We start from the raw sequence: 26,179 nt of genomic DNA, 5'->3' as shown, positions 1-26,179 counted from the left end.
ACTACCTCTCTTGACCCCTTTACTGCTTCTGAATTGTCACATTGCTTGTCTGACATCCAGTAGTGGATGGGCAGATAAATATTGCATTATCAATTAAGAAATCAATTACCGCAATGAAAAGAGATTATATCTAGGCAGAATCTTCAAACAAGGCTTTATAGGTATATATTAGGTATATGAAGGGGGCAGTCACATTACTAGGAGTGTATTATAGGTCCCCAAAGAGTCAGTGGGAAATAGAGGAGCAGATATATAGAAAATTTACTGAAGTGTGTAAGAATAATAATCGGGTAATTATATTCTGGGATTTCAACTTCCCCAACATAAATTGAGATAGTCATAGTGTAAAGGGTTTAGGGGGGATAGATTTCTTGAAATGTATTCAGGGGAGTTTCTTGTCTCAATATGTAGAAGGCCCAACATGAGATGGATAAGTGTTGGATGTAGTTCTGGGGAAAGAAGCCAGTCAAGTGTTCAATGTGGCAGCATTTTAGTAATAGAGACCTCAACACGGTACAGTACAAGTTTGTTATGGGCAAGGAAAAAGATGAACTGCAAAATATGGTCTTGGATTGGGGCAAGGCAGATTTTACTAAAATAAGGCAGGATCTGACCAGAGTTGACTGGGAACAGCTTCTTGCAGGAGTAGCAATGGAGAGCATTCAAAACAAATGGGGAGAGTACAGGTCCAACATGTTCCCTGTCGGGGGATGTGTAGGAGCAATAAGTGCAGGGAACCTTGGATGTCTGGGAGAATCCAGGACTGGATAAGAAGGAAGAGAAAGGCTTTTAGCAAATCCAAAGGGAGAAATTCAACTGCAGCCCTGGAGGAATATAGGAAGTGCAAGAGGGAACTTAAGAAAGCAATTGGAACAGCAAAAAGGGGGCATGAAAAAGGACTTGAAAATAAGATTAGGGAGAACCCTAAGATATTCTATAAATACATAAAGGGAAGAGGTTCACCAGGGGAAAAAGAGAAGGGCCCATTAGAGACCAAGGAGGAAATCTGTGTGTGAAGCCACAGCACAGTGCTAGGGTTTAAATGAATACTTCTCATCGGTCGTCATTGGGAAGAAAGAGGATGCAGGTACAGAATTCAAGAAATGGACTGTGAGGACCTTGAGCAGTTTTACACAAGAAGCGAATAGATATTAGAGACTTTGACGGGCTTAAAAATAGACAAATCCCCAGGCCCAGATGAATTGCATCTCAGGCTGCTGTGGGAGGTGAGGCAGGAAATTGCAGGGGCTCTGATGCAAGCTTTTAATTCCTTTCTGGCCATACGAGAAGTGCCAGAGGACTGGAGAATAGCTAACGTTGTTCCACTTTTCAAGAAGGGTGGTAGAGATAAATCATGGAATTGCAGATCGGTGAGTCTCACGTCAATGGTAGGGAAACTATTGGAGAAAATTCTTAAGGCGGGAATTCATTTCTACTTGGAAAGGCACAGGAATAGTCAGCATGGCTTTGTCAGAGGGAGGTCATGCCTAACAAATTTTGATAAAGTGATCCAAGTGTGTGGATGAAGGAAGTGCAGTTGATGTAGTTTATATGGATTTTGGCAAAGCCTTTGACAAAGCCCCATTTGGGAGAATGATTGAGAAGGTTGAAGCACATGGAATTCAAGAAACTTTTCAAGATGGATCCAAAAACCGGCTTAGTAACAGGACACAAAGGGGTGGTGGTAGAAGGCTGTTTGAGTAACTGGATGCCGGTGTCCAGCAGCGTACCACATGGATCAGTGCTGGGTCCCTAATGTTTGTTCTATATATACAAATGATATAGATGGGAACGTGGCCGGGGGGGGGGGGGGGGGGGGGGGTGTTGGTAAGTAGGTTTGCAGATGACACCAAGATTGGTAGGGTGGTTAACAGTGAAGAAGAGGGTCATAGGTTACAGGAAGATATAGATGGGTTCGTCAGATGGGCAGAGCAGTGGAGATGGTATTTAACCCTGATAAGTGTGAGGTAATGCACTTTGGAAGAAGAAACAAGACAAGGGAGTGTGCAATGAATGGCAGGACACTAGGAGGCTCAGAGGAACAGATGGATCTTGGGGTCCTCATTCATAGATCCCTGAAGGTGGCAGAGCAGGTGAATAGCATAGTCAAGAAGACACATGTGACGCTTGCCTTTATTAGTCGTGGCACAGAATGTAAGAGCAAGGAGGTTATGTTGGAGCTGTACAAAACATTAGTTAGGCCACAGCTGGAGTACCGTGTGCAGTTCTGGTCACCTCACTATAGGAAGGAGGTGATTGCACTGGAGGGGGTACAGAGGAGATTCACCAGGATGTTGTCTAGAATGGAGCATCTGAGCTATAAGGAGAGACTGGAAAGGCTTGGATTGTTTTCTTTCGAGCAGAGAAGGCTGAGGGGGATATGATTGAAGTGCAGAGGATTATGAGATGTTTGGACAGGCAAAATAGGAAGCAGCTGTTCCCCTTGTTTGAGGGATCAATCAGAAGGGGGCATAGTTTTAGGGTGAGGGGCAGGAGATTCCGATGGGATTTACACTCGGTGAGAATGTGGAAAGCACTGCCTGGGAAGATCGTGGAGGCTGGAAACCTCACAACCTTTAAAAAGCAATTGGATGAGCATTTGAAACACCATCACATTCAAGGAAATGGGGGCAAGTACTGGTAAATGGGATTAGCGCGAGTTTAGTAGTAGTTATTACAGGTATAGACTCGATGGGTCCAAGGGCCTTTTCTGCGCCTAACAACTCTGTAACTCTATGACTCTATGGTTAACCACACTGAGTTGAACTTATTTTCATTTGTATTTAAAAGTTGGTTTATTTCAAAATAATTAATAATAATGTTGATTAATCCAGCTCCTTATTCTTGTTATGTGCATGCAAAAATATTTAGATCTTTTGCATTCAGGATACTGAGCCCATTAAGTCATTTTTATTTTTGTGCTATTGAGCCTTGGGGCTCTGAATGACCAAATGTTTGTTGCAGTAATTGACACACTGAAATTGAAGAGGAAATCACTAGGAAATGAGTTTGGAACAATCCACTCTCTGGCCACATCTTGAGTTTATACCTCAAGAAGGTTAATTTAGCGATTATTCATAATGCTAACTTGGAGAAAATGTATTTGTTTTATCACATTGTGCCATTTATTAAAGAACTTCAATTTTTGATTGTTCACCTGGACCCAAAACAGTTCTTTTGCATGTCAAAGGTCCCACTTTTCTCCCATGATTGAGCTACTTTTTAAGTAGGAAAATGAAAGCATCTGTTTTTTAGGATCGGGTCCATTCCCAAATTGAAAATGTTCTTTACGTACCGCTCATTTGTCCAGACATGGATGTATGTTCACAATGTGGTTTTGAGTTATGTTCACTGCCTGTTTCATACATTCATGAAATTCTTCATTCCACTTGGGAAAAGTACTGAACCTGGGGAAGACCACCTCTATTCAGCTAGAAAACCGAGCATTCTATACTCCGATGTCAAAAATACCACAAAAGATGGTGCCCATTACAATTCTTGCCAGTGCTGACCTGGACATACAATTAGTCATACATGTAGAGTTCAAGAATGCACATAGTTTTGTAGCAGGTCATCCAAATTTTTACTGAACCGAAAGGAAATGATACATTGATCAGCACAATCATCTTGATTTATAGAGACTTTTGTATTTTTTGTATTTGTCGTAATTTCTTAATTTCAAACTTATTCTGCTTTGTCATAATAATGTATCTTGGCGTAACCACAAAATTATGGTTTTGATTCATTTTTTCATGTTGGTTATTTTCTCATTTAGATGTCGAGAAAGTATTCCTGCCTTGGCTAATGGGAGAGGTGAAGACATCAATTGAGAAGAGAATTCTGGGAAGGACTATGTTGGACAGTAAGTAACTGACCTATCCAAACAAGTTTATTCCTGTTCTGTGCATAAACTCAATTATTTCATATGCAACAGGCTAGGACAAATTGTAAAAGCAAAATATTGCGAATGCTGGCAATCTAAAATGTAAACAGAAAATGCAGGGAATCTGGTAGCATCTGTGGAGAGAGAAGCAAAGTTAACAGACCTTCAAAAATCTATCACTGGAGTTCTTTCCAAAGGTCACTCCAACTCAGGCTGGAAGGTGCTAGGTTGGAAATCGCAGAAATTCTGATCTTAATGGGTTGCATGGCCTCCTATTCGGCAGTAAGGATGCACTTTATGACGACCATAGATTTCTTTGTATATCTTAGATATTAGGAATTTAAGGGGTAAAGGATGAAATTAGGTCATAGATCCCCAATGATCTCATTAAACAGCAGAACAGACTCAAGGGCTAAATGGCCTACACCTAATTTCTGTATTCCTGTTTCTGCCAATTTTACTAAGCCCCCCCCCCCCCCCCCCCCGAAGTCTGTTACCACCATGCTTTCTATTTAGTATGCTGCCAAGTTTCATATTTTCCACAAACTTTGAAATTATCAAGTCATTTACCTGTAAAAAACATAAATGGTCCTCATTGCAGCCTAGAGGGTACTGCAGCAGTATTCTGAGATTGGGTCGCCCTGTAAAAATAGCACCCCACTCTCTGAGAAGTAGGACATGTCAGGGAGATTAGGTCCCACAGTGCAAAGATGTGCAGGTTAGGTGGATTGGCCTTGCTAAATTGTCCCTTCGTGTCCAAAAGGTTAGATTGGGTTACGGGGATAGGATGGAGGCGTGGGCTTAAGTAGGGTGCCCTTTCCAAGGGTCATTTCCAACTGGATGGGCTGCATGTCCTCCTTCAAAACATTGGCGAAACAATGTACACAGCACAAGGAGCACCAGAAGCTCCCCCCTGCAGCTCCACTCCACCCATGGGAGTGACCAGGCCAACCAGGATCCTGACTCCACGTGGATTTCGCGGGAACTTTCCAAGGAGCCATGTATTTACTTATCGAGGACATCCATTCAAAGTGGATGGTAGTCCATTGTCTGTCAACGACGACGTTGCGAGCCACTACTGAGAAGCTCCGACAAACGTTCAGTATCCACGGACTTCCCGAGGTGTTAGTGTCAGACAATAGCACAGTTTTCATGAGTGCGGAATTCACCAATTTCCTGAGCTAAATGGGGTCGCCATGTATGGGCCGAACCTTGCCACCCATCATCTACCAGATTGACCGAACAGGTGGACAGACTTTTAAGCTGGTAATGCGAAAACAGACCTCCAGTTCCCCACAACCCCGCCTGGCCCATTTCCTTTTCTATTACAGGAGCACACGACACACCACACACCACTACCAGGGTGGCACCCTCGCAGTTGGTTTTTTAAAAATATATTTATTAAAGTTTTTTAACAAAACAAAACAATTTTTTCCCCTTACAAACAATGAACCCCCCCCCCCCGTTAAAAAAATAACGCAAAATCGCCCTGAGGAAGATATATACATGGTAAGATGAAATATTTACAGAGCTTTATACACTGGCTCTTGCCCGTTCGTGCCAGTTTCCGCCACCCTCCATGTTATCCCCCGCTCGTCCGTCCCCTCAAACAATCTCTTGTTCCCCACCCCCCAGGGTTGCTGCTGCTGCTGACCGACCTTCCTCTAACGCTCCACGAGGTAGTCTAGGAACGGTTGCCACCGCCTGTAGAACCCCTGCGCAGACCCCCTTAAGGCAAACTTAATCCTTTCCAACTTTATGAACCCAGCCATGTCGTTTGTCCAGGCCTCCACGCTAGGGGGCTTCGCCTCCTTCCACATTAGCAAGATCCTTCGTCGGGCTACTAGGGACGCAAAGGCCAGAATGCCGGCCTCTTTCGCCTCCTGTACTCCCGGCTTATCCACTACTCCAAATATTGCTAGCCCCCAGCTTGGCTTGACCCGGACTTTCACCACCAGAGATATTGCTCCCGCCACTCCTCTCCAGAACCCCTCCAGTGCCGGGCATGACCAAAACATATGGACATGGTTCGCCGGACTCCCTGAACACCTTCCACATCTGTCCTCTACCCCAAAGAACCTACTCAACCTCGCCCCCGTCAAGTGCGCTCTGTGAACCACCCTTAAATTGTATCAGGCTGAGCCTGGCACATGAGGAGGAGGAATTGACCCTACCCAGGGCATCAGCCCACAAACCTTCCTCGATCTCCTCCCCCAACTCCTCCTCCCATTTACCCTTCAACTCTTCTACTAGCGCCTCCCCCTCTTCTTTCATCTCTTGGTGTATTGCCGAAACCTTGCCCTCCCGGACCCATACACCCGAGATCACCCTGTCTTGAATTTCCTGTGTCGGGACCAGCGGGAATTCCCTGACCTGTCGCCGCACAAAAGCCCTCACCTGCATATATCTGAATGCATTTCCCGGGGGTAGCTCAAACTTCTCCTCCAGTGCCCCTAGGCTCGCAAATGTCCCGTCGATGAACAGGTCCCCCATTCTTCTAATCCCCGCCCGGTGCCAGCCCTGGAACCCCCGTCCATCTTCCTCGGGACAAACCGGTGGTTACCCCTGATCGGGGACTACACCAAGGCTCCCACTGCACCCCTATGCCGTCTCCACTGGCCCCAGATCCTTAACGTTGCCGCCACCACCGGACTCGTGGTGTACTTTGATGGCGAGAGCAGCAACGGCACCGTCACCAGCGCCCCCAAGCTCGTTCCTTTGCAGGACGCCATCTCCATCCACTTCCATGCCGCCCCCTCCCCCTCCATAACCCACTTACGGATCATCGCCACGTTTTCTGCCCAGTAGTAGCTCCCTAGGTTTGGCAGCGCCAGCCCTCCTCGGTCCCTCCTGCGCTCCAAGTACCCTCTCTTTACCCTCGGGGTTTTTTTCGCCCACACAAACCCCATAATACTCCTACCTACTCTCTTGAAAAAGCCTTTGGTTATCACGATGGGGAGGCACTGGAACACAAACAAAACCTCGGAAGGACCACCATTTTTACCGACTGCACTCTACCCGCCAACGAGAGCGGCAACATGTCCCATCTTTTGAAGTCCACCTCCATTTGGTCCACCAACCTCGTCAGATTCAGTTTGTGTAGGGCCCCCAGCTCCTGGCTATCTGGATCCCTAGATACCGAAAACTCCCCTCCGCCCTCCTCAGCGGTAGGTCCCCTATCCCTCTTGCTTGGTCCCCTGCCTGTAGTACAAAAAGCTCGCTCTTCCCTACATTGAGCTTATAGCCCGAGAACTCCCCAAACTCCCTCAAAGTCTGCATGACCTCCACCATCCCCTCCATTGGGTCCGCCACGTACAGCAGCAGGTCGTCCGCGTATAGCCACACCCGATGCTCTTCCCCCCCCCCCCCCGCGGGCCACCCCCCTCCATTTATTAGACTCCCTCAGTGATATGGCCAAGGGTTCGATCGCCAATGCAAACAACAGGGGGGACAAAAGGCACCCCTGCCTCGTTCCTCGGTACAGCCGAAAGTACTCCGACCTCCCCCGGTTCGTCACCACACTCGCCACTGGGGCACTGTAGAGGAGCTTAACCCAGCTAATGAACCCTCCCCCGAACCCAAACCTATGCAACACCTCCCAGAGGTACTCCCACTCAACTCGGTCAAAGGCCTTTTCCGTGTCCATGGCTGCCACTATCTCCGCCTCTCCCTCCTCCGATGGCATCATTATCACGTTTAAGAGCCGCCGCACATTCGTATTTAATTGCCTGCCCTTTACAAATCCCGTCTGGTCCTCATGTATCACCCCCGGGACACAGTCCTCAATCCTCGTGGCCAGCACTTTTGCCAATAGCTTAGCGTCCACGTTTAGGAGCAAAATCGGCCTGTAAGATCCACATTGCAGTGGGTCCTTGTCTCGCTTCAGGATCAAGGGAATTGTCGCCTCCGACATTGTCGGGTGCAGGGACCCCTCCTCTCTTGCCTCGTTAAAGGTCCTCACTAGTAACGGGGCCAACAGGTCCGCATACTTTCTATAAAATTCCACTGGGAACTCGTCCGGCCCCGGGGCCTTCCCCACCTGCATGTTCCCCAAACCCTTACTCAGCTCCTCCAACCTGATTGGTGCCCCCAAACCAGCCACCTCTTGATCCTCCACCCTCTGGAACCGCAGTTGGTCCAGGAATCTTCCCATCCCCTCTTCTCCCCCTGGGGACTGGGATCTGTACAGCTCTTCGTAGAAGGCCTTAAATACCTTATTTATTTCCGTTGCACTCTGGACCATAGCTCCCCCACCATCTTTGACTCCCCCTATTTCCCTCTCTGCCGCCCTCTTACGGAGCTGGTGTGCCAGCATCCGACTGGCCTTTTCCCCATACTTGTAGGTCGCCCCCTGCGCCTTCCTCCACTGTGCCTCAGCCTTCCCCGTGGTCAACAGGTCAAACTCCGTCTGGAGCCGTTGCCTTTCCCCAAGTAATCTTTCCTCCGGGGCCTCTGCGTATCTCCTGTCCACTCGCAAAATCTCCCCCACTAACCTCTCCCTTTCCATGCCCTCTGTCTTCTCCCTATGAGCCCTGATGGAGATTAGCTCTCCCCTGATCACCGCCTTCAACGCCTCGCATACCACCCCCACTCGCACCTCCCCGGTGTCGTTGGCCTCCAAGTACCTTTCAATACACCCCTTACCTTCCCACACACCACCTCATCTGCCAACAGTCCCACATCCATCCGCCACAGCGGGCATTGGTCCCTCTCCTCTCCCAGCCCCACTTCCACCCAGTGCGGGGCATGGTCCGAAACGGCTATGGCCGAGTACTCCGTCCCCTCCACCCTCGGGATGAGCGCCCTGCCCAGCACAAGAAGTCTATCCGGGAGTATGTCTTGTGCACGTGGGAGAAGAAAGAAAATTCCCTGGTAGAGTGCAGTCTTGCGAACCTCCATGGGTCTACTCCCCCCATCTGGTCCATAAACCCCCTGAGCACCTTGGCCGCCGCCGGCCTCTTTCCCGTCCTTGATCTGGAGCGGTCTAGTGCTGGGTCCAGCACTGTGTTGAAGTCCCCTCCCATTATCAGTCCTCCTACGTCCAGGTCCGGGATGCGCCCCAACATGCGCTTCATAAATCCAGCATCATCCCAGTTCGGGGTGTATACATTTACCAACACCACCCACGTCCCTTGCAACCTACCACTCACCATCACGTATCTCCCTCCAGTTTCCACTACGATAGTCTTGGCCTCAAATGACACATGTTTTCCCACCAGATTTGCCACCCCTCTGTTTTTCGCGTCCAGTCCCGAGTGAAATACCTGTCCTACCCATCCCCTTCTTAACCTAACCTGGTCCGCCACCTTCAGGTGTGTCTCTTGGAGCATAGCCACGTCTTGAGCCCTCTTCACCGGTCCGTTCAGGCCCCTCACGTTCCACGTTATCAGCCGGATTGGAGGGGCTCTCACCCCCCCCCCCCCCCCCCACCATCCGCCGACTAGCCATCTCCTTTTCTGGGCCAGTCCCATGTCCGCATCTCCCCCATATAACCTTCCCTGCGCGTGCTTACCCCCCTATATTCAATCGCCATCATACTTCGACCCTCAAATACCCCCCACCCTCGCAAACCCTCAATTAGAGTCCAACTTTTCAGTTAATATAAAGGTCCACGCCTCTTCGGGCGTTTCGAAGTCGTGATGTTGGCCATTATATGTGACCCACAGTCGCGCTGGCTGCAACATTCCAAATTTCACTCCTTTCCAATGCAGCACCGCCTAGGCCCGGTTGAAACCCGTTCTACGCTTAGCGACCTCCGTGCTCCAGTCCGGGTATATTCTAATCTCAGCATTGTCCCACTTGCTGCTCCGCTCCTTGGCCCATTTCAGGACCCTCTCTCTATCTGTGAACCGTTGAAATCTCACCACCATTGCCCTTGGCGGCTCGTTTGCTTTGGGCTTCCTCACCAGCACCCGGTGCGCCCGTTCCAGCTCCAGCAACCCCGGGGGGGCCTCCGCGCCCATCAGCGCCCCGATCGTGCCCGCATATGCCGCGGCGTCGGCCCCCTCCGCTCCTTCTGGGAGACCCAGGATCCTCAAATTGTTTCTCCTCGACCTGTTCTCCAGGTCTTCGAGCCTTCCCGCCCACGTCTTGTGTAGCGCCTCGTGCCGCTCCACTTTCACCACCAGGCCCAAGAGCTCGTCCTCATTCTCACTCACTTTGTCCTGGATCTCCTGGATCTTCACCTCGTGGGCTTTCTGGGTTGCACCAAGTCCTTCAATTAATGCTAGCATCGGCGCCACCATCTCCTTGCGCAGCTCCTCGAAGCAGCGCTTAATGAATTCCTGCATCTCTTCTTTGTCCCCGGCCGCCGCCATTTTGTTTATTTTACCCTTCTTCTCCCGCTGCTCCAGTTCCATTTTTTTGGCCGTTTCACTGCAGGTCCGGTCCATACAGGTTAGTGGGGGACCTATCTCCTCTCTTCCCCACGGGTTGGCTGTGTAAAAAATCCCGTTGGGGCTCTTCTATCGAGCCCGAAGGTCCGTCTTTGCGGGAGCTGCCGATTCGTGCGGCTTAGCTCCGTATATTCGCAACCGGAAGTCCACCCTCGCAGTTGTTAATGGGTCGTCGGCTGCACACGTGGTTGAGCCTCGTCCTGGCAAACATTTGGGGAAAAGTCCAAGACCAGCAGGAACACTCCAAAGTATGACGACCCAGACCTGTCAGGGAATTTTCCACTGGTGATGCAGTCTACTTCTGCAATTTCGCTGACAGAAGAAAATCGAATAGGCACGTAGACCACCTCACGACTGGTGGTGCCACTTCCTCGGGAGCAGCCACCTTTGATACCCAGTGAGGCGGATGAGTCCCTCGACTTGGAAATGTGGAAGGCCGACTCAACCGACCCCGAATCGGACATGGAGATTTTGCCAACAGTGGTCGAAACTGATCCGATGGTGGCAGCCAGCTTGAGCACGGTGGAACCACCCAGACCGTTCTCCCGCAAACTTCACCCCCAGTTCGTTGCACCACTCCAGGCCGAGAGCAGCGGATGTTAGAGAGACAGCTTCATGCAAAGCGGACAAAGGATCTCCCCCTCCTGCCATCGAGATGGATGATGTGTCGGGCTTGGGGGGGGATGTGGGGGTTGGTGTTATAACCCGACGGGGGGCCACATGGTCTGCAACATCTGAGTCCCTGTGGCCTCACCTGAATAGGATCTCCCCAGATGGGGAGGACGGAGCTACACCCTTAAGCAAAGGGCCCCATGGGACAAAAATATCCCGGGCCGGATGGGGGTGTGGGGAGGAGGAGTTGTATTTTAGTAGGTAAAATAAATATTGAATTTTCTTACAGTCATCGTTTCCTTGTGGTTGCTCGCCTGGAACTTTATAACCTCGGCTATAAACCCGGCCAGTGGGACGTTTGCGCGGTGTCCTGGGCGTTGGATCAGGGAGCTGAAGAGTAAAGACCTGTTGTATTGTGTTCTCTGCCTGTTATCTAACTGCCTTTACCTTTCATCAATAAACTCCTTTGTTAACTACTTGAAGCATTCAGCGGATGTCTTGTGCCACCACAATGATATAACAATTGCAATCCTCAGTCCTCCACTGCCACTCCCATATTCAAGGAGATTGAAAGACTGTGATCAGAGCTTCTTCTATCCCCATCCTAGCACCTTGAGCAACCTAGGGTGCACATCACCTTGATCAAATGCTTTATTAACTTTGGATGATGCCATTTAGCACCTCCTTATATTTATTTTTGTCCTTTCCAATATCTTTACTCCCCTCTCCTCTACTTTGATATTAATTTCACTCTCTTCCTCTGTTACGGAGAGGAGGTGGTTTAATTTAAACCACCCAGAGCTCTCTTTTAGCTACCTATCCATAAACAGAAAGATGTATTTGATTTCCCCCTTTATAAGTGGTGGCATATTTTTCTGAACCCTTCAGTTTGGAGAGATCCAATCCTATATGAATAGCCCCAAAGCAAACTCGAAGATAAGGTAAAATTTTATTTGCACATGTAAAATTCAGGAAGGCGTTCTACTCCTTTGTGCATTAATAAAATAAATGATGGATAAGGGAAAGAAAGGTACAGGGTCCAGAATCAAAGTGTATTCCTTTCAAATGTGAATGTTGCCACAGTCCCAGAGGATCATATGCTGCCCCTTTGAGGGCTGACTGGTGGTGATTTAACCTGAAGGTCACCACACCTCAGGCCAGGAGAAGGCGGAGAAGGGGGGGCCTTCATGAATAACCTCAGCCGGTTCGGGAATTGAACCTGTGCTCTTGACGTCACTTCACATCACGAACCAGCTGTCCAGCCAACTGAGTTAACCAACCACCAGTGGATAACGGGCTGAAACTGCTGCAGGGTGATCCAACTTTCCAGAAGTGAGAGTGCCCACGATGGAAGAAGGCAAGCAGAGATGAATTGGTCTTTGAGGCACCAATACAGGTGTTTCCCTGTTCAGTAGCACACAGTGTAAAGAAATTTAATCGATAGAAAAATAAAATGAACGGATGTAGCTCTTATCTAACATTCAAGAAAGAAACCAGATTGAAGCAATCATAATGAGGACAGGTATTTCAAGAAAATAAAGATAATGAGCTATGAAATTTCCAATAATTATAAATGTGTTTGTTCCTTGTCTTGCAGTAATACTTCGTCATGTGATTAAGAACAGAAACCAGGCTTTCTCAAAGATGAAATAGAACAAGGAGGCAGATCTCATATTCAGGTAAAGAAGGTGTGGTGATGTGCATCAATGTAAATGCATGTAGGCTAGCTAGACACCAGAGGGAGCACCAGTGACATCACACACACACACTCAACCAATAGACCAGTTAGATCGGACACGACCAATGGACATTCATGATACACATGGACGTGACACGACCACAGGGGGGCATTACACCAACCCATATATAAAGGACACCACACACATGATCTGCCTCTTTCCAATGGAGACAGTCAGTGAGAACAGACACAGGGTTGATTCAATATTACACCCACCACGTGGATTGCAGCAGCTGGTTAGTCAGTCTGGGTATCTATAGTAGGATTAGCAGTAGTGTCGAACCCGAGTAATAGAAATGTAAACAGTTTAATAAACGTGTTGAAGTTATCTTCATGTCTGAACCTTCCTTTGTCAAGTGCACCACAAGGAAGCCGCTTATGTAACACCTACAACATAACAAATCATGATACCAGGAGTGGACTGTTTCAATCCACATAGCCATACCTCAGCGTACAGTGACAACTAGCAACAATACCCCGGCAAGATGTTCGACATCCGGGTTCCACAGCAGCACAGTTTAGTTGTATGGGGAAGGGCATCTGTATGTGAATGTCACAATTAAACTCACTGTTGCACTTAACTTGTAAGACTCTGTGCTATGTCTGGTGCCAGGGGGCTCGTGAGGGTGACCGAGTGGCGCTTGGCTTTGCCCAAATTTAACTTGTGAAGCTGCCCCCAATCCTTGGCCACTTGAATCTCCAGATGCCTAAAGCTCTTCCCAACCACTTTAAAAGATAGCTCCTTCAGACTGCTTTCCTGCCCCCGTGCCTGAATCACGAATATCTCGCTCTTTCCCATATTTAACTTATAGCCTGAAAATCGGCCAAATTCTCCTAATACCTCCATGATTTCGGTCATCCCCCCCACTGGGTCCGTGATATAAAGCAGCAAATCGTCAGCATAGAGAGAGACCCTGTGTTCCACCCACCCCCCTCACTATACCCCTCCAGGTATTCGCTGCTTTCAGAGCCATTGCTAAGGGTTCTTTTGCCATGGCAAACAGTAACGGGGAGAGTGGGCATCCCTGCCTTGTCCCCTGACAAAGACTAAAGTATTCTGACCGAACTCGGTTAGTTCTTACATTTGCCACCGGGGCTTGGTACAATAGCCGGACCCACTCCACAAATCCCTGCCCAAACCCAAACTTTCCTAAAATATCCCATAGACACTTCCACTCCACTTGGTCGAAAGCCTTCTCCGCATCCATGACAATCACCACCTCAGCCTCGTGCCCCTCCGCTGGCATCATAATTACATTAAGAAGCCGTCTAATGTTGGATGTCAGGGGCCTGCCCTTTACAAATCCCGTCTGATCCTCCCCAATTATCTCCGGGACATAATCCTCTGTTCGAGTGGCCAGGATCTTTGCCAATGATATGGCATCTACATCAAAGAGGGAGATTGGCCTGTACGATCCACAGCTCTCCGGATCCTTCTTATGCTTCAGGAGGAGAGAAATTGATGCCTGTGATAACATTGGGGGAGTACTCCCAGCTCCTTGGACTCATTGAAAGCCTTAACCAGGAGCGGCCCCGGTATCCCAGAGAACTTCTTATAAAATTCCACTGGGAATCCATCAGGTCCCGGTGCTTTACCCGATTGCATCGCCCCCAGTCCATCTATCACCTCCCCAAGCCCAATCGGGCCCCCCAGAGCCTCCACCAGCTCCTCATTTACCTTCGGGAACTCTAGCCTCGCCAGGAATTGATTCATGCCCTCCTCCCCAACCGGGGCTTCCAACTCGTATAGCTGGCTATAAAATTCCCGGAACACTTAATTCACCGCCCCCGGGTCCGTCACCGTCTTCCCCCTCAAATCCTTTATTTTCCCTATTTCTCGCACCGCCTCCTGTTTCCTCAGCTGATGCGCCAGCATCCAGCTAGCTTTCTCGCCATGTTCATATATTGCCCCTTTTACCCTCCTCAGCTGACCCTCCGCCTTTCCTGTGGAAAGGAGCCCAAACTCCACTTGAAGTCTCTGACACTCCTTCAGGAGCTCCTCATTTGGAGACTCCAAATATCTCCTGTCCACCTGTAAGATTTCTCCTACCAACCTGTCCAGCTCCGGCCACTCAGTTTTATCCCTCTGGGCTCGAATCAAAATACATTCCCCTCTAATGACCGCTTTCAGTGCCTCCCAGACCACCCCAGCTGCAGTTTCTCCTGTGTCATTGATCTTTTTGTATCCCTGAACGGCCTCTCTCACTCGCTCACAGATCTCCTCATCCGCTAACAGCCCTGTATCTAGTCTTCACTGTGGGCGCTGGGACATTCCCGCGTCTGCCCGTAGGTCTATCTAGTGTGATGCATGATCTGAGACCACAATTGCTGAGTACTCCGTGTCCTCAACCCCTGCTTACAGAGTTTTATCTAGAGCGAAGAAATCTATCCTGGAGTACGCCTTATGTACATGGGAGTAGAATGAATATTCCCTGCTTGAGGGTCTCTCAGATCTCCACAGATCCACCCCTCCCATGCGCTCCATGAACCCCCGCAGTTCCTTTGCCATTGCTGATAGCTTCCCCGACCTAGCACTCGACCAGTCCAACCTCGGGTCCAGGACCGTATTAAAGTCACCCCCCATGATCAGCCGGTGCGAGTCAAGGTCTGGGATCTTTCCCAACACCTTCCTGATAAACGCGACATCATCCCAGTTTGGGACGTATATATTCACTAACACCACTGCCATTCCCTCTAGCTTCCTGCTGACCATAATAAATCTGCCTCCCGGGTCTACCTCTATCCTTCCCACCTCGAATGTCACTCGTTTATTAATCCGGATAGCCATCCCCCTTGTTTTAAAGTCCAGTTCTGAATGAAACACTTGCCTGACCCATCCTTTCTTTAATCTAATTTGATCTCCGAGCTTCAAGTGTGTCTCCTGTACATAGCCACGTCCGCTTTTAACTGTCTCAGGTGTGTGAACACACAAGCTCTCTTAAACGGCCCATTCAGTCCATGAACAGTCCATGTAACCAGTCTGGTCGGGAGGGGCTTTTTCCCCCTCCCCGGTCTGTCAACCATGACCTTTCCTAGGCCAGCTCCTAGCCCGTGTTCCGCACCTCACTTGATCCGCCCCTCGGTGGCAACCGCCATCTAATCTCATCTCCAGTCTCCTAACTGTCCCTTACCTGTCAGCAGTAGCCCCCCTCCCCCCCCCCCCCACTTCATCTTTCCTCAGCTCTCCCCCCACTTTGCTCCCGTGAACCAGCTATCCAGCTAGCTCAGCATCTCCCACCCCCTGGCGTCAAAAAACCTGCCGACTGCCAGATTCTATCATACCTAGCAATAACACAAGCACTCAACACAGTAACAACAATCCCAAAAAAGCAAACAAATCATCCCCCAACGCGCAGGCAACGAGGCAAACTCATCCCCCCCCCCATTTTTCAGATTCTTATCAGTCGCATCACCTTCAAACAAAATCAAACACAATAGAAGAAGTTCAAGCAGCTTAAGCAAAATTATGCCTGCAAGAATCAACCATCTTTCTAACAGAAAGGAAAACACCCCGTTGCAACTTAAAAGTCTTGTACATAAAACAATAAATCAAAATAAAATCCACAAGAAGAGGAGGAAGAGAAAAAAAACCTTTCTTCCCGAACATCGCGACTTAACTCACAGAATTAAAAAGACTGAAATTTTAAACAAGACAGAACAGAACACAGAAGCATTTTTCTCACCTCCCCGCCACCCTATCCCTTCCCCCAAACTCAGACCACCACAGTTTGAATTTACAAGTCGTTAAACCAGATTGCCAGATTCTATCCCTCCCCCTTTGACCGATTCTTATCAGTCCCATCACCTTCAAACAAAATCAAACACAAAAGAAGCTTCTAGCAGCTTAAGCAAAATTATGCATGCAAGAAACAACCATCTTTCTTGCAGAAACTAAAATACCCCATCGCATCTTAAAAGTTCTTCCCTCTGTAATCCCGTACATAAAACAATAAATCAAAATCAAATCACACAAGACGCGAGAAAAGAAAAGAGAGAGAATTTTTTTTTTAAAAATACAACACCAAAACCCTTTTCTTCCTGAACATCGCAACTTCACTCACAGAATTAAAAGACTGAAATTTTAAACAAGACAAAACAAAACACAGAACCATTTTTCTCACCTCCCCGCCACCCTGTCCCTTCCCCCAAACTCAGCCCACCACAATTAGAATTTTGAAGGCCTTAAGCCAGATTATTGTTTTTCATAAAAGTAGCCACCTCTTCCGGAGAATTAAAGTACAGCTCCTGGTTCTCGTAGGTCACCCAAAGACGCGCCGGGTATAACAGTCCGAATTTAATGTCTTTCTCAAACTGGGCCACCTTAACTTTGTTGAAACTTGCTCTACTCTTTGTGAGTTCTGGTCCCCAGTCTTGGTACACCCGGATCTCTGATTCGCCCCACATGTACTGTTTCGTCTGCCTGGCCCACTTCATGATATGCTCCTTGTCGAGGAATCGATGTAGCCTCACCACCATGGCCCTCGGGGGCTCACGGCCCTGGGGTTTACGTACGAGCACCCTATGCGCACGGTCCGCCTCCAGCAGCTTGTCAAACACATCGGCCCCGACCATCTCCTGCAACATCTTCCCCACAAACGTTCCCGCATCTGATCCCTCCTTTACCTCTGGCAACCCGACGATTTGGATATTTTGTCTGCGAAACCGGTTCTCCAAGTCTTCTACTTTATCTAGCAGTCGTTTATGGCTGTCTTGTAGTATGCTAATTTCCAAAGTCATTGCAGTGGACTCCTCCTCTCGTTCAGTCGCCAGCTCCTGCAACTTTAGAATCTCCTGTCCCTGGGTCGTCATTTTCTCCTCCACCCGGTCACCCACCTCCTTAATAGAGGCTATCATCTGGGTTACACCTTCTGTACACTCCTTGCGATGCCGGGCGAACTTCTCATCCAGGTACTCGACCCATTGCTCCATCGACCAGTGAGCTAGCTTGGACACGTTTTGTCTCGTTACCATTGAACTCGATGGCCTCTGAGCCTTGCTTTCACTCATCTTTTGGTTTCTCCTTTTTCGACTCTTATTTGGACACGATTCCATAACTTGAGGGTCACCTCCTTTTCCTCTCTCTTCGATCAATTTATGTTGAGAAATTTTCTGAAAAATGCAGCTTAAACACCATTTTAAAAAAAACACTTAAGGGCGAGAGCTGCTGAATGTGCGACTGTTTACTCCATGGCAGCCACCGGAAGTCCATATTCCATGTGTTAATCAACACCCTCAATTCATCTGCCTCATCCACAAGACTCCTTGCATTAAAATAAATGCTATCTGGCTATTGGGTCTCCAGGAATCAACAACTGCTGGGTTAATTCTTAAAACACTGCCTGTGTAAATGATCAAACAACAGACAGAGCATAAACTTGCAGGCTAGCTGGAAAGAGAAATAATGCCCACTCAAGGTCCTGCTTCTTGTGTTCTTTGGCATGGGGGGAAACAGTTTCACAAAACATAAAACGGGGTGAGATAGCTCATCGCATAATTGATCCCCTAACACCAACTGACCAGAGCTAAACATGCTCTCATAGCAAGTTGATTGCAGGTCCATGGTTTAGACATGATTTGATTATGGCAGGACAGTTACTTTCTCGGCCACTGTTCATTGTCCAAAGTGATTGTGACTGATGGTATGGTCCCCACCTGGTTGAATACACAGGTGCTGTCTGGATGTTTTGTGAATGGGTCAGGAAATCTAACCATTCACATAGACGGCCCGACTCAAAAGGCATATAGAGTTTCTGTGCAGTGCACTTTTTTTGATGTAATTTACCAGAAATTGGTGTAAACTATGCAGAAGTTGCAATTTTAAGCACCAATTTTGTTCACTGCAAATCAAACTTCTATGATCCATGATGTTAGCTTAAGGCAGTCCAAAGACGTGCAGGTTAGATGGGGTTAGAATTCCTATAGTGTAGAAGGAGTCTATTCGGTCCATCAAGTCTGCACCCTCTGAAAGAGCACCCTAATCAGGCCCATTCTTCTGCCCTATGCCTGTAACCCCATAACCCCACCTAACCTACACATCTTTGGACACTTAAGGGGCAATTAGCATGACCAATCCATCTAACCTGCATATCTTTAGCCTGTGGGGGAAACCGGAGCACCCGGCAGAAACCCACGCAGACAGGGGGAGAAAATGCAAACTACACACATTTACCCAAGGCCGGAATTGAACCCTGGTGCTGTGAGGCAGTAGTCCTAACCACTGTGCCAACCTGCCACCCTCCTGGTTACAGGAAAAGGGCAGGGGATTGAACCTAGTTTGGTGCTCTTTCAGGGGGTTGGTGCAGACTTGATGGGCCGAATGGCCTCCTATACTGTGGGGATTCTATGTATTTTTGATTCATTAAGAAACTGACCACTATACCCGAATATAAGTAATAAATGGTTCTGTGTATTTTTAGAATATATTTTCAGTGTCATAAATTGCAGTGCATAAGACAGCCTCATTTCCCAGCACCAAAAATCATGCTTTTCAGCGAAAAATGCTTTATCAGCATTAGTAGTTTGCCTCAATTTTTGAGCCCAGAATGCATCTTTTGCTTACCTCACACACTAAGACTATACCTGGAATCATAGAACATAGAACATAGAACATTACAGCGCAGTACAGGCCCTTCGGCCCACGATGTTGCACCGAAACAAAAGCCATCTAACCTACACTATGCCATTATCATCCATATGTTTATCCAATAAACTTTTAAATGCCCTCAATGTTGGCGAGTTCACTACTGTAGCAGGTAGGGCATTCCACGGCCTCACTACTCTTTGCGTAAAGAACCTACCTCTGACCTCTGTCCTATATCTATTACCCCTCAGTTTAAAGTTATGTCCCCTCGTGCCAGCCATATCCATCCGCGGGAGAAGGCTCTCACTGTCCACCCTATCCAACCCCCTGATCATTTTGTATGCCTCTATTAAGTCTCCTCTTAACCTTCTTCTCTCCAACGAAAACAACCTCAAGTCCATCAGCCTTTCCTCATAAGATTTTCCCTCCATACCAGGCAACATCCTGGTAAATCTCCTCTGCACCCGCTCCAAAGCCTCCACGTCCTTCCTATAATGCGGTGACCAGAAATGTACGCAATACTCCAAATGCGGCCGTACCAGAGTTCTGTACAGCTGCAACATGACCTCCCGACTCCGGAACTCAATCCCTCTACCAATAAAGGCCAACACTCCATAGGCCTTCTTCACAACCCTATCAACTTGGGTGGCAACTTTCAGGGATCTATGTACATGGACACCTAGATCCCTCTGCTCATCCACACTTTCAAGAACTTTACCATTAGCCAAATATTCCGCATTCCTGTTATTCCTTCCAAAGTGAATCACCTCACACTTCTCTACATTAAACTCCATTTGCCACCTCTCAGCCCAGCTCTGCAGCTTATCTATATCCCTCTGTAACCTGCTACATCCTTCCACACTATCGACAACACCACCGACTTTAGTATCGTCTGCAAATTTACTCACCCACCCTTCTGCGCCTTCCTCTAGGTCATTGATAAAAATGACAAACAGCAACGGCCCCAGAACAGATCCTTGTGGTACTCCACTTGTGACTGTACTCCATTCTGAACATTTCCCATCAACCACCACCCTCTGTCTTCTTTCAGCTAGCCAATTTCTGATCCACATCTCTAAATCACCCTCAATCCCCAGCCTCCGTATTTTTTGCAATAGCCTACCGTGGGGAACCTTATCAAACGCTTTGCTGAAATCCATATACACCACATCAACTGCTCTACCCTCGTCTTCCTGTTCAGTCACCTTCTCAAAGAACTCAATAAGGTTTGTGAGGCATGACCTACCCTTCACAAAGCCATGCTGACTATCCCTGATCATATTATTCCTATCTAGATGATTATAAATCTTGTCTCTTATAATCCCCTCCAAGACTTTACCCACTACAGACGTGAGGCTCACCGGTCTATAGTTGCCGGGGTTGTCTCTGCTCCCCTTTTTGAACAAAGGGACCACATTTGCTGTCCTCCAGTCCTCTGGCACTATTCCTGTAGCCAATGATGACATAAAAATCAAAGCCAAAGGTCCAGCAATCTCTTCCCTGGCCTCCCATAGAATCCTAGGATAAATCCCATCAGGTCCCGGGGACTTATCTATTTTCAGCCTATCCAGAATTGCCAACACCTCTTCCCTACGTACCTCAATGCCATCTATTCTATTAGCCTGGGGCTCAGCATTCTCCTCCACAACATTATCTTTTTCCTGAGTGAATACTGACGAAAAATATTCATTTAGTATCTCGCCTATCTCTTCAGACTCCACACACAATTTCCCATCCCTGTCCTTGACTGGTCCTACTCTTTCCCTAGTCATTCGCTTATTCCTGACATACCTATAGAAAGCTTTTGGGTTTTCCTTGATCCTTCCTGCCAAATACTTCTCATGTCCCCTCCTTGCTCGTCTTAGCTCTCTCTTTAGATCCTTCCTCGCTACCTTGTAACTATCCATCGCCCCAACCGAAACTTCACACTTCATCTTCACATAGGCCTCCTTCTTCCTCTTAACAAGACATTCCACTTCCTTGGTAAACCACGGTTCCCTCGCTCGACGCCTTCCTCCCTGTCTGACCGGTACATACTTATCAAGAACACGCAGTAGCTGATCCTTGAACAAGCCCCACTTATCCAGTGTGCCCAACACTTGCAGCCTACTTCTCCACTTTATCCCCCCCAAGTCACGTCTAATGGCATCATAATTGCCCTTCCCCCAGCTATAACTCTTGCCCTGCGGTGTATACTTATCCCTTTCCATCATTAACGTAAACGTCACCGAATTGTGGTCACTGTCCCCAAAGTGCTCTCCTACCTCCAAATCCAACACCTGGCCTGGTTCATTACCCAAAACCAAATCCAACGTGGCCTCGCCTCTTGTTGGCCTGTCAACATATTGTTTCAGGAAACCCTCCTGCACACACTGTACAAAAAACGACCCATCTATTGTACTCGAACTATATCTTTTCCAGTCAATATTTGGAAAGTTAAAGTCTCCCATAATAACTACCCTGTTACTTTCGCTCATATCCAGAATCATCTTCGCCATCCTTTCCTCTACATCCCTAGAACTATTAGGAGGCCTATAAAAAACTCCCAACAGGGTGACCTCTCCTTTCCTGTTTCTAACTTCAGCCAATACTACCTCGGAAGAAGAGTCCCCATCTAGCATCCTCTCCGCCACCGTAATACTGCTCTTGAATAGCAGCGCCACACCTCCCCCTCTTTTGCCTCCTTCTCTGAGCTTACTAAAACACCTAAACCCCGGAACCTGCAACATCCATTCCTGTCCCTGCTCTATCCATGTCTCCGAAATGGCCACAACATCGAAGTCCCAGGTACCAACCCAGGCTGCCAGTTCCCCTACCTTATTTCGTATACTCCTGGCATTGAAGTAGACACACTTCAAACCACCTACCTGAACACTGGCCCCCTCCTGCGACGTCAAATCTGTGCTCCTGACCTCTATACTCTCATTCTCCCTTACCCTAAAACTACAATCCAGGTTCCCATGCCCCTGCTGCATTAGTTTAAACCCCCCCAAAGAGCACTAACAAATCTCCCCCCCAGGATATTTGTGCCCCTCAGGTTCAGATGTAGACCATCCTGTCTGTAGAGGTCCCACCTTCCCCAGAAAGAGCCCCAGTTATCCAAAAATCTGAATCCCTCCCGCCTGCACCATCCCTGTAGCCACGTGTTTAAATGCTCTCTCTCCCTATTCCTCATCTCACTATCACGTGGCACGGGCAACAACCCAGAGATAACAACTCTGTTTGTTCTAGTTCTGAGCTTCCATCCTAGCTCCCTGAAAGCCTGCCTGACATCCTTGTCCCCTTTCCTACCTATGTCGTTGGTGCCAATGTGGACCACGACTTGGGGCTGCTCCCCCTCCCCCCTAAGGACCCGGAAAACACGATCCGAGACATCACGTACCCTTGCACCTGGGAGGCAACATACCAAACGTGAGTCTCTCACGCTCCCACAAAATCTCCTATCTGTGCCCCTGACTATAGAGTCCCCAATTACTAATGCTCTGCTCCTCTCCCCCTTCCCTTCTGAGCAACAGGGACAGACTCCGTGCCAGAGGCCCGTACCCCATGGCTTACCCCTGGTAAGTCCCCCCCCCGCCACAAGTATCCAAAGCGGTATACTTGTTTCTCAGGGGAACGACCGCAGGGGATCCTTGTACTGACTGTTTTTTCCCAGTCCCTCTTACAGTTACCCACCTATCTCCAATCTTTGGTGTAACTAATTCCCTGAAGCTGCTATCTATGACCCCTTCTGCCTCCCGAATGATCCGAAGTTCTTCCAACTCCAGCTCCAGTTCCCTAACTCGGTCTTGGAGGAGCTGGAGATGGCAGCACTTCCTGCAGGTAAAATCAGCAGGGACACTAACTGCATCCCTCACCTCAAACATCCTGCAGGAGGAACATTGCACTCCCTTCCCTGCCATTCCTCTAACTTTCTACCAAGATCTGGCTAACAACTAAATTAAATTTTTATAAAAAATAATAATAATATAATAAAATATGGTACTTACCTCAGACCAATGGGTTTTATTATTAGGTTAGAGGAGGAGGGCGGGTGGGAGACACTACACGTGTAGTGTCTCGGGTTTCCTCTCCACCAGAATTTATTGGTGAGGGTCTTCCCAGACGTCCGCGGGTCGACTTCCTGATCCCGCCTAAAAAAACTAATTTTTTTAAAAAAAGAAAAATTCTCAGCTCCTGCTGAAATTGACTAACCAGCCAGCTGTTCTCACGCCGCCGAAATCGACTGGCCTGCCCCTGCAAAGACAAGTGCTTTTAAAGGTTGACTTACCTCCCAGCAACCTCCTTCCGCAATGCTCCCGCTGAAACTGACTCACCAGCTGTTCTCCCGCCGAAATCGACTGGCCTGCCCCTGCAAAGACAAGTGCTTTTAAAGGTTGACTTACCTCCCAGCAACCTCCTTCCGCAATGCTCCCGCTGAAACTGACTCACCAGCTGTTCTCCCGCCGCCGAAATCGACTGGCCTGCCCCTGCAAAGACAAGTGCTTTTAAAGGTTGACTTACCTCCCAGCAACCTCCTTCCGCAATGCTCCCGCTGAAACTGACTCACCAGCTGTTCTCCCGCCGAAATCGACTCGAAATCAAGCAGGCAATACAAGCTTTGTTGCAAAGATGGTGTGTGGATTTTTATGACATGCCCACACAGAGTAGACCACGCATGGCATGGCAAATGACAACAGGCATGGGTCCGCCAACAAAGCAAATGAAGTATGAAGCTGCTTTCAAGTTAAAAGCAATAAGATTTGCTAACTCTTCAGATAACGGCAAGGGAATTTGGTGTTATATTGAAAATGGATATGAGAATGGAAGAGAAAGGAATCCGCCCTAAAAAAGATATACCCAAGACCAAATGCATCATCAGAACAGGCAAATTGTCTTAATCCTGGGAAGCATGTAGTGGAATGTATTGGATAATCATCAGAATGGTTACATCAGACGGCGAGATTCCACCAAACATTTTAATTAAAATAGGCTTAGGATTTTTAGGATAACGGTGATTCCTGTCCTGCCATCCAAAGAGCAGGGAGTAGAGAAGTCCCTCACTCGGGAGAAAGTCCCACCTTAGAGAGTTCTGACCAACCTGGTTGGCTGGCAGCTCTCTAGTCCTGCTATGTCAGAAACTGCAGTGGACAGAACTGGGAACTAAAGTCCTGGAATTCCAGGAAAAGTTAGGTTTTGGGTGTCATGATATACACCAGTATATCATGGTGCAGGCACACACTGATGGACACACCGTGGGACCAATCAACATACACAACACCACAGCCAATCACCAGTGAGAGCACACGCACTGTAAAGACAGGGGACATCAGAGTTCTCGCTCATTCGAGTAGCAGCTAGCTAGGAGCACAGAGCTCACAGCCTGTAACACAGACATTCACCATGTGCTGAGTGCATTGACTGGTTAGGACAAGGCAAAGGTCTTTAGTTAAAGCTTGTATCATATTAACCCACAGTCTGAATATGTTTAAACAGTTAATGATTCAATAAAATAGTGTTGTACTATTTCAAGTGTTGGTGACCTGTATGTGATCCAGAACACCCAACACATCATTGGGTTCTCAGGGTAGGGAGGATAGGAGAGGCCTGACGGATAGTGGTCAGTGGGGGATTGGGGTGCTTGGAGAGAGGTTGGTGTGGGGCCAGGTGGAATAGAGGGTAGATGAAAGAGGTCCAGTGGTTACTAGTCCTTAAGAGTTGGGGAGGGGAGAGGAACCCAAAGTTAAAAGAAGGCTTTTGAATGGATGCACCCATCACCCTGCCCTAGTCTTAACCAATTATTTTCAGGCATCGCCCCTACCTGGGAATGCCTCCCATGTCAATTGGGATTGCTGAAAGCTCGGGGCACGTAGGAAGTCCATCCATGCGATTTCACACTCACACACCACTCCCCTTCCCTCCCCTCCCCACCTACAACCCTCCGGTGAGGGAACATAAAATTAAGGTCATAGTGTTTTAGGTGTTTATTTTGTGGTTTATTATAATGATACAAGCATTTAACAGTCAAGAACTTGTGTTAATATATTATGATGTGTTAATACTTTTTCTAATCCCACAGTGTGTGTGCTGAATGAGTAACAAACTTCCTGGCTCTTAACTGGTGGAATCCCTGGAACTTACTGACTACCTTAAGAATTAGAAGGGGAAAATAAATTGAATTACTATTTTTCAAAATTGTGTACAGTTTTGAAATATACAACTGCTAAAATTCAAACTTTTTCATTCACCAAATACTCTTATTAACAATGAGATACACAAGGGATCCATTTGTCAGACACTAGAATAAATCCAAACATGTTTATTTATCCTGTTAGGATTGTATGATTATGTAAAAAGATGCAATGAATAATTGCTAAATTCTTAATTTACCCTCTCATCCTATAGTGCTGACTTTCCTTCCCAATAATGGTTTGAGGTACAGTAACAATTATAATAATCTTTATTGTCACAAGTAGGCTTACATTAACATTGCAATGAAGTTACTGTGAAAAACCCCTCGTCGCCACATTCCGGCTCTTGTTCGAGTACAGAGAGGGAGAATTCAGAATATCCATATTACCTAACACCGTGTCTTTCAGGACTTGTGGGAGGAAACCCACACAGACACGGAGAGAACGTGCAGACTGTGGTATTTGAGAGCCCACTGAGACGTTCATATAATGCTGGATAATTAACCATTGATTTGTTTCAATTGTCCGCCACAACTCAGATGAGGAATGTCCTCAGGCAGTGCATTCCAGACCTGAACCACTCGTTGTGTAAAAACATTTTTTCTCACATCATACTTGCTTCTTTTTCAAATCCGTCTCATTCTTGATCCTTTTACAAGCGGAAACAATTTCTCCCTATCAACTCTGCCCAACCCCCTCATGATTTTGAACATCCCTACCAAGTCTCCTCTTACTCTTCTTTTCTTTAAGGAGAACAATCCCAACCTCTCCAATCTACCCTCAGAACTGAGGTTTCGCATC

The 26,179-nt window shown here is 47.7% G+C and overlaps 1 protein-coding gene across 1 annotated transcript in view; it reads left to right on the top strand.

The window, feature by feature from the left end:
* The window catches only part of rsph3 (radial spoke head 3), a 165,538-nt gene that overhangs the window by 131,093 nt on the left and 8,266 nt on the right, over positions 1-26,179 (top strand). Inside the window, exons 7-8 of the mRNA XM_072507548.1 lie at positions 3,776-3,862; positions 12,488-12,569. Of these exons, the coding sequence (XP_072363649.1) occupies positions 3,776-3,862; positions 12,488-12,543 (143 nt within the window). The 3' untranslated portion in view covers positions 12,544-12,569. The remainder of the gene's footprint in view (positions 1-3,775; positions 3,863-12,487; positions 12,570-26,179) is intronic.

This window comes from Scyliorhinus torazame, chromosome 1 (genome assembly GCF_047496885.1).
Source record: "Scyliorhinus torazame isolate Kashiwa2021f chromosome 1, sScyTor2.1, whole genome shotgun sequence".
NCBI classification, from domain to species: domain Eukaryota; kingdom Metazoa; phylum Chordata; class Chondrichthyes; order Carcharhiniformes; family Scyliorhinidae; genus Scyliorhinus; species Scyliorhinus torazame.
The sequence above is the reverse complement of the archived record's forward strand: the minus strand, read 5'-3'. Positions and strand labels throughout refer to the sequence as shown.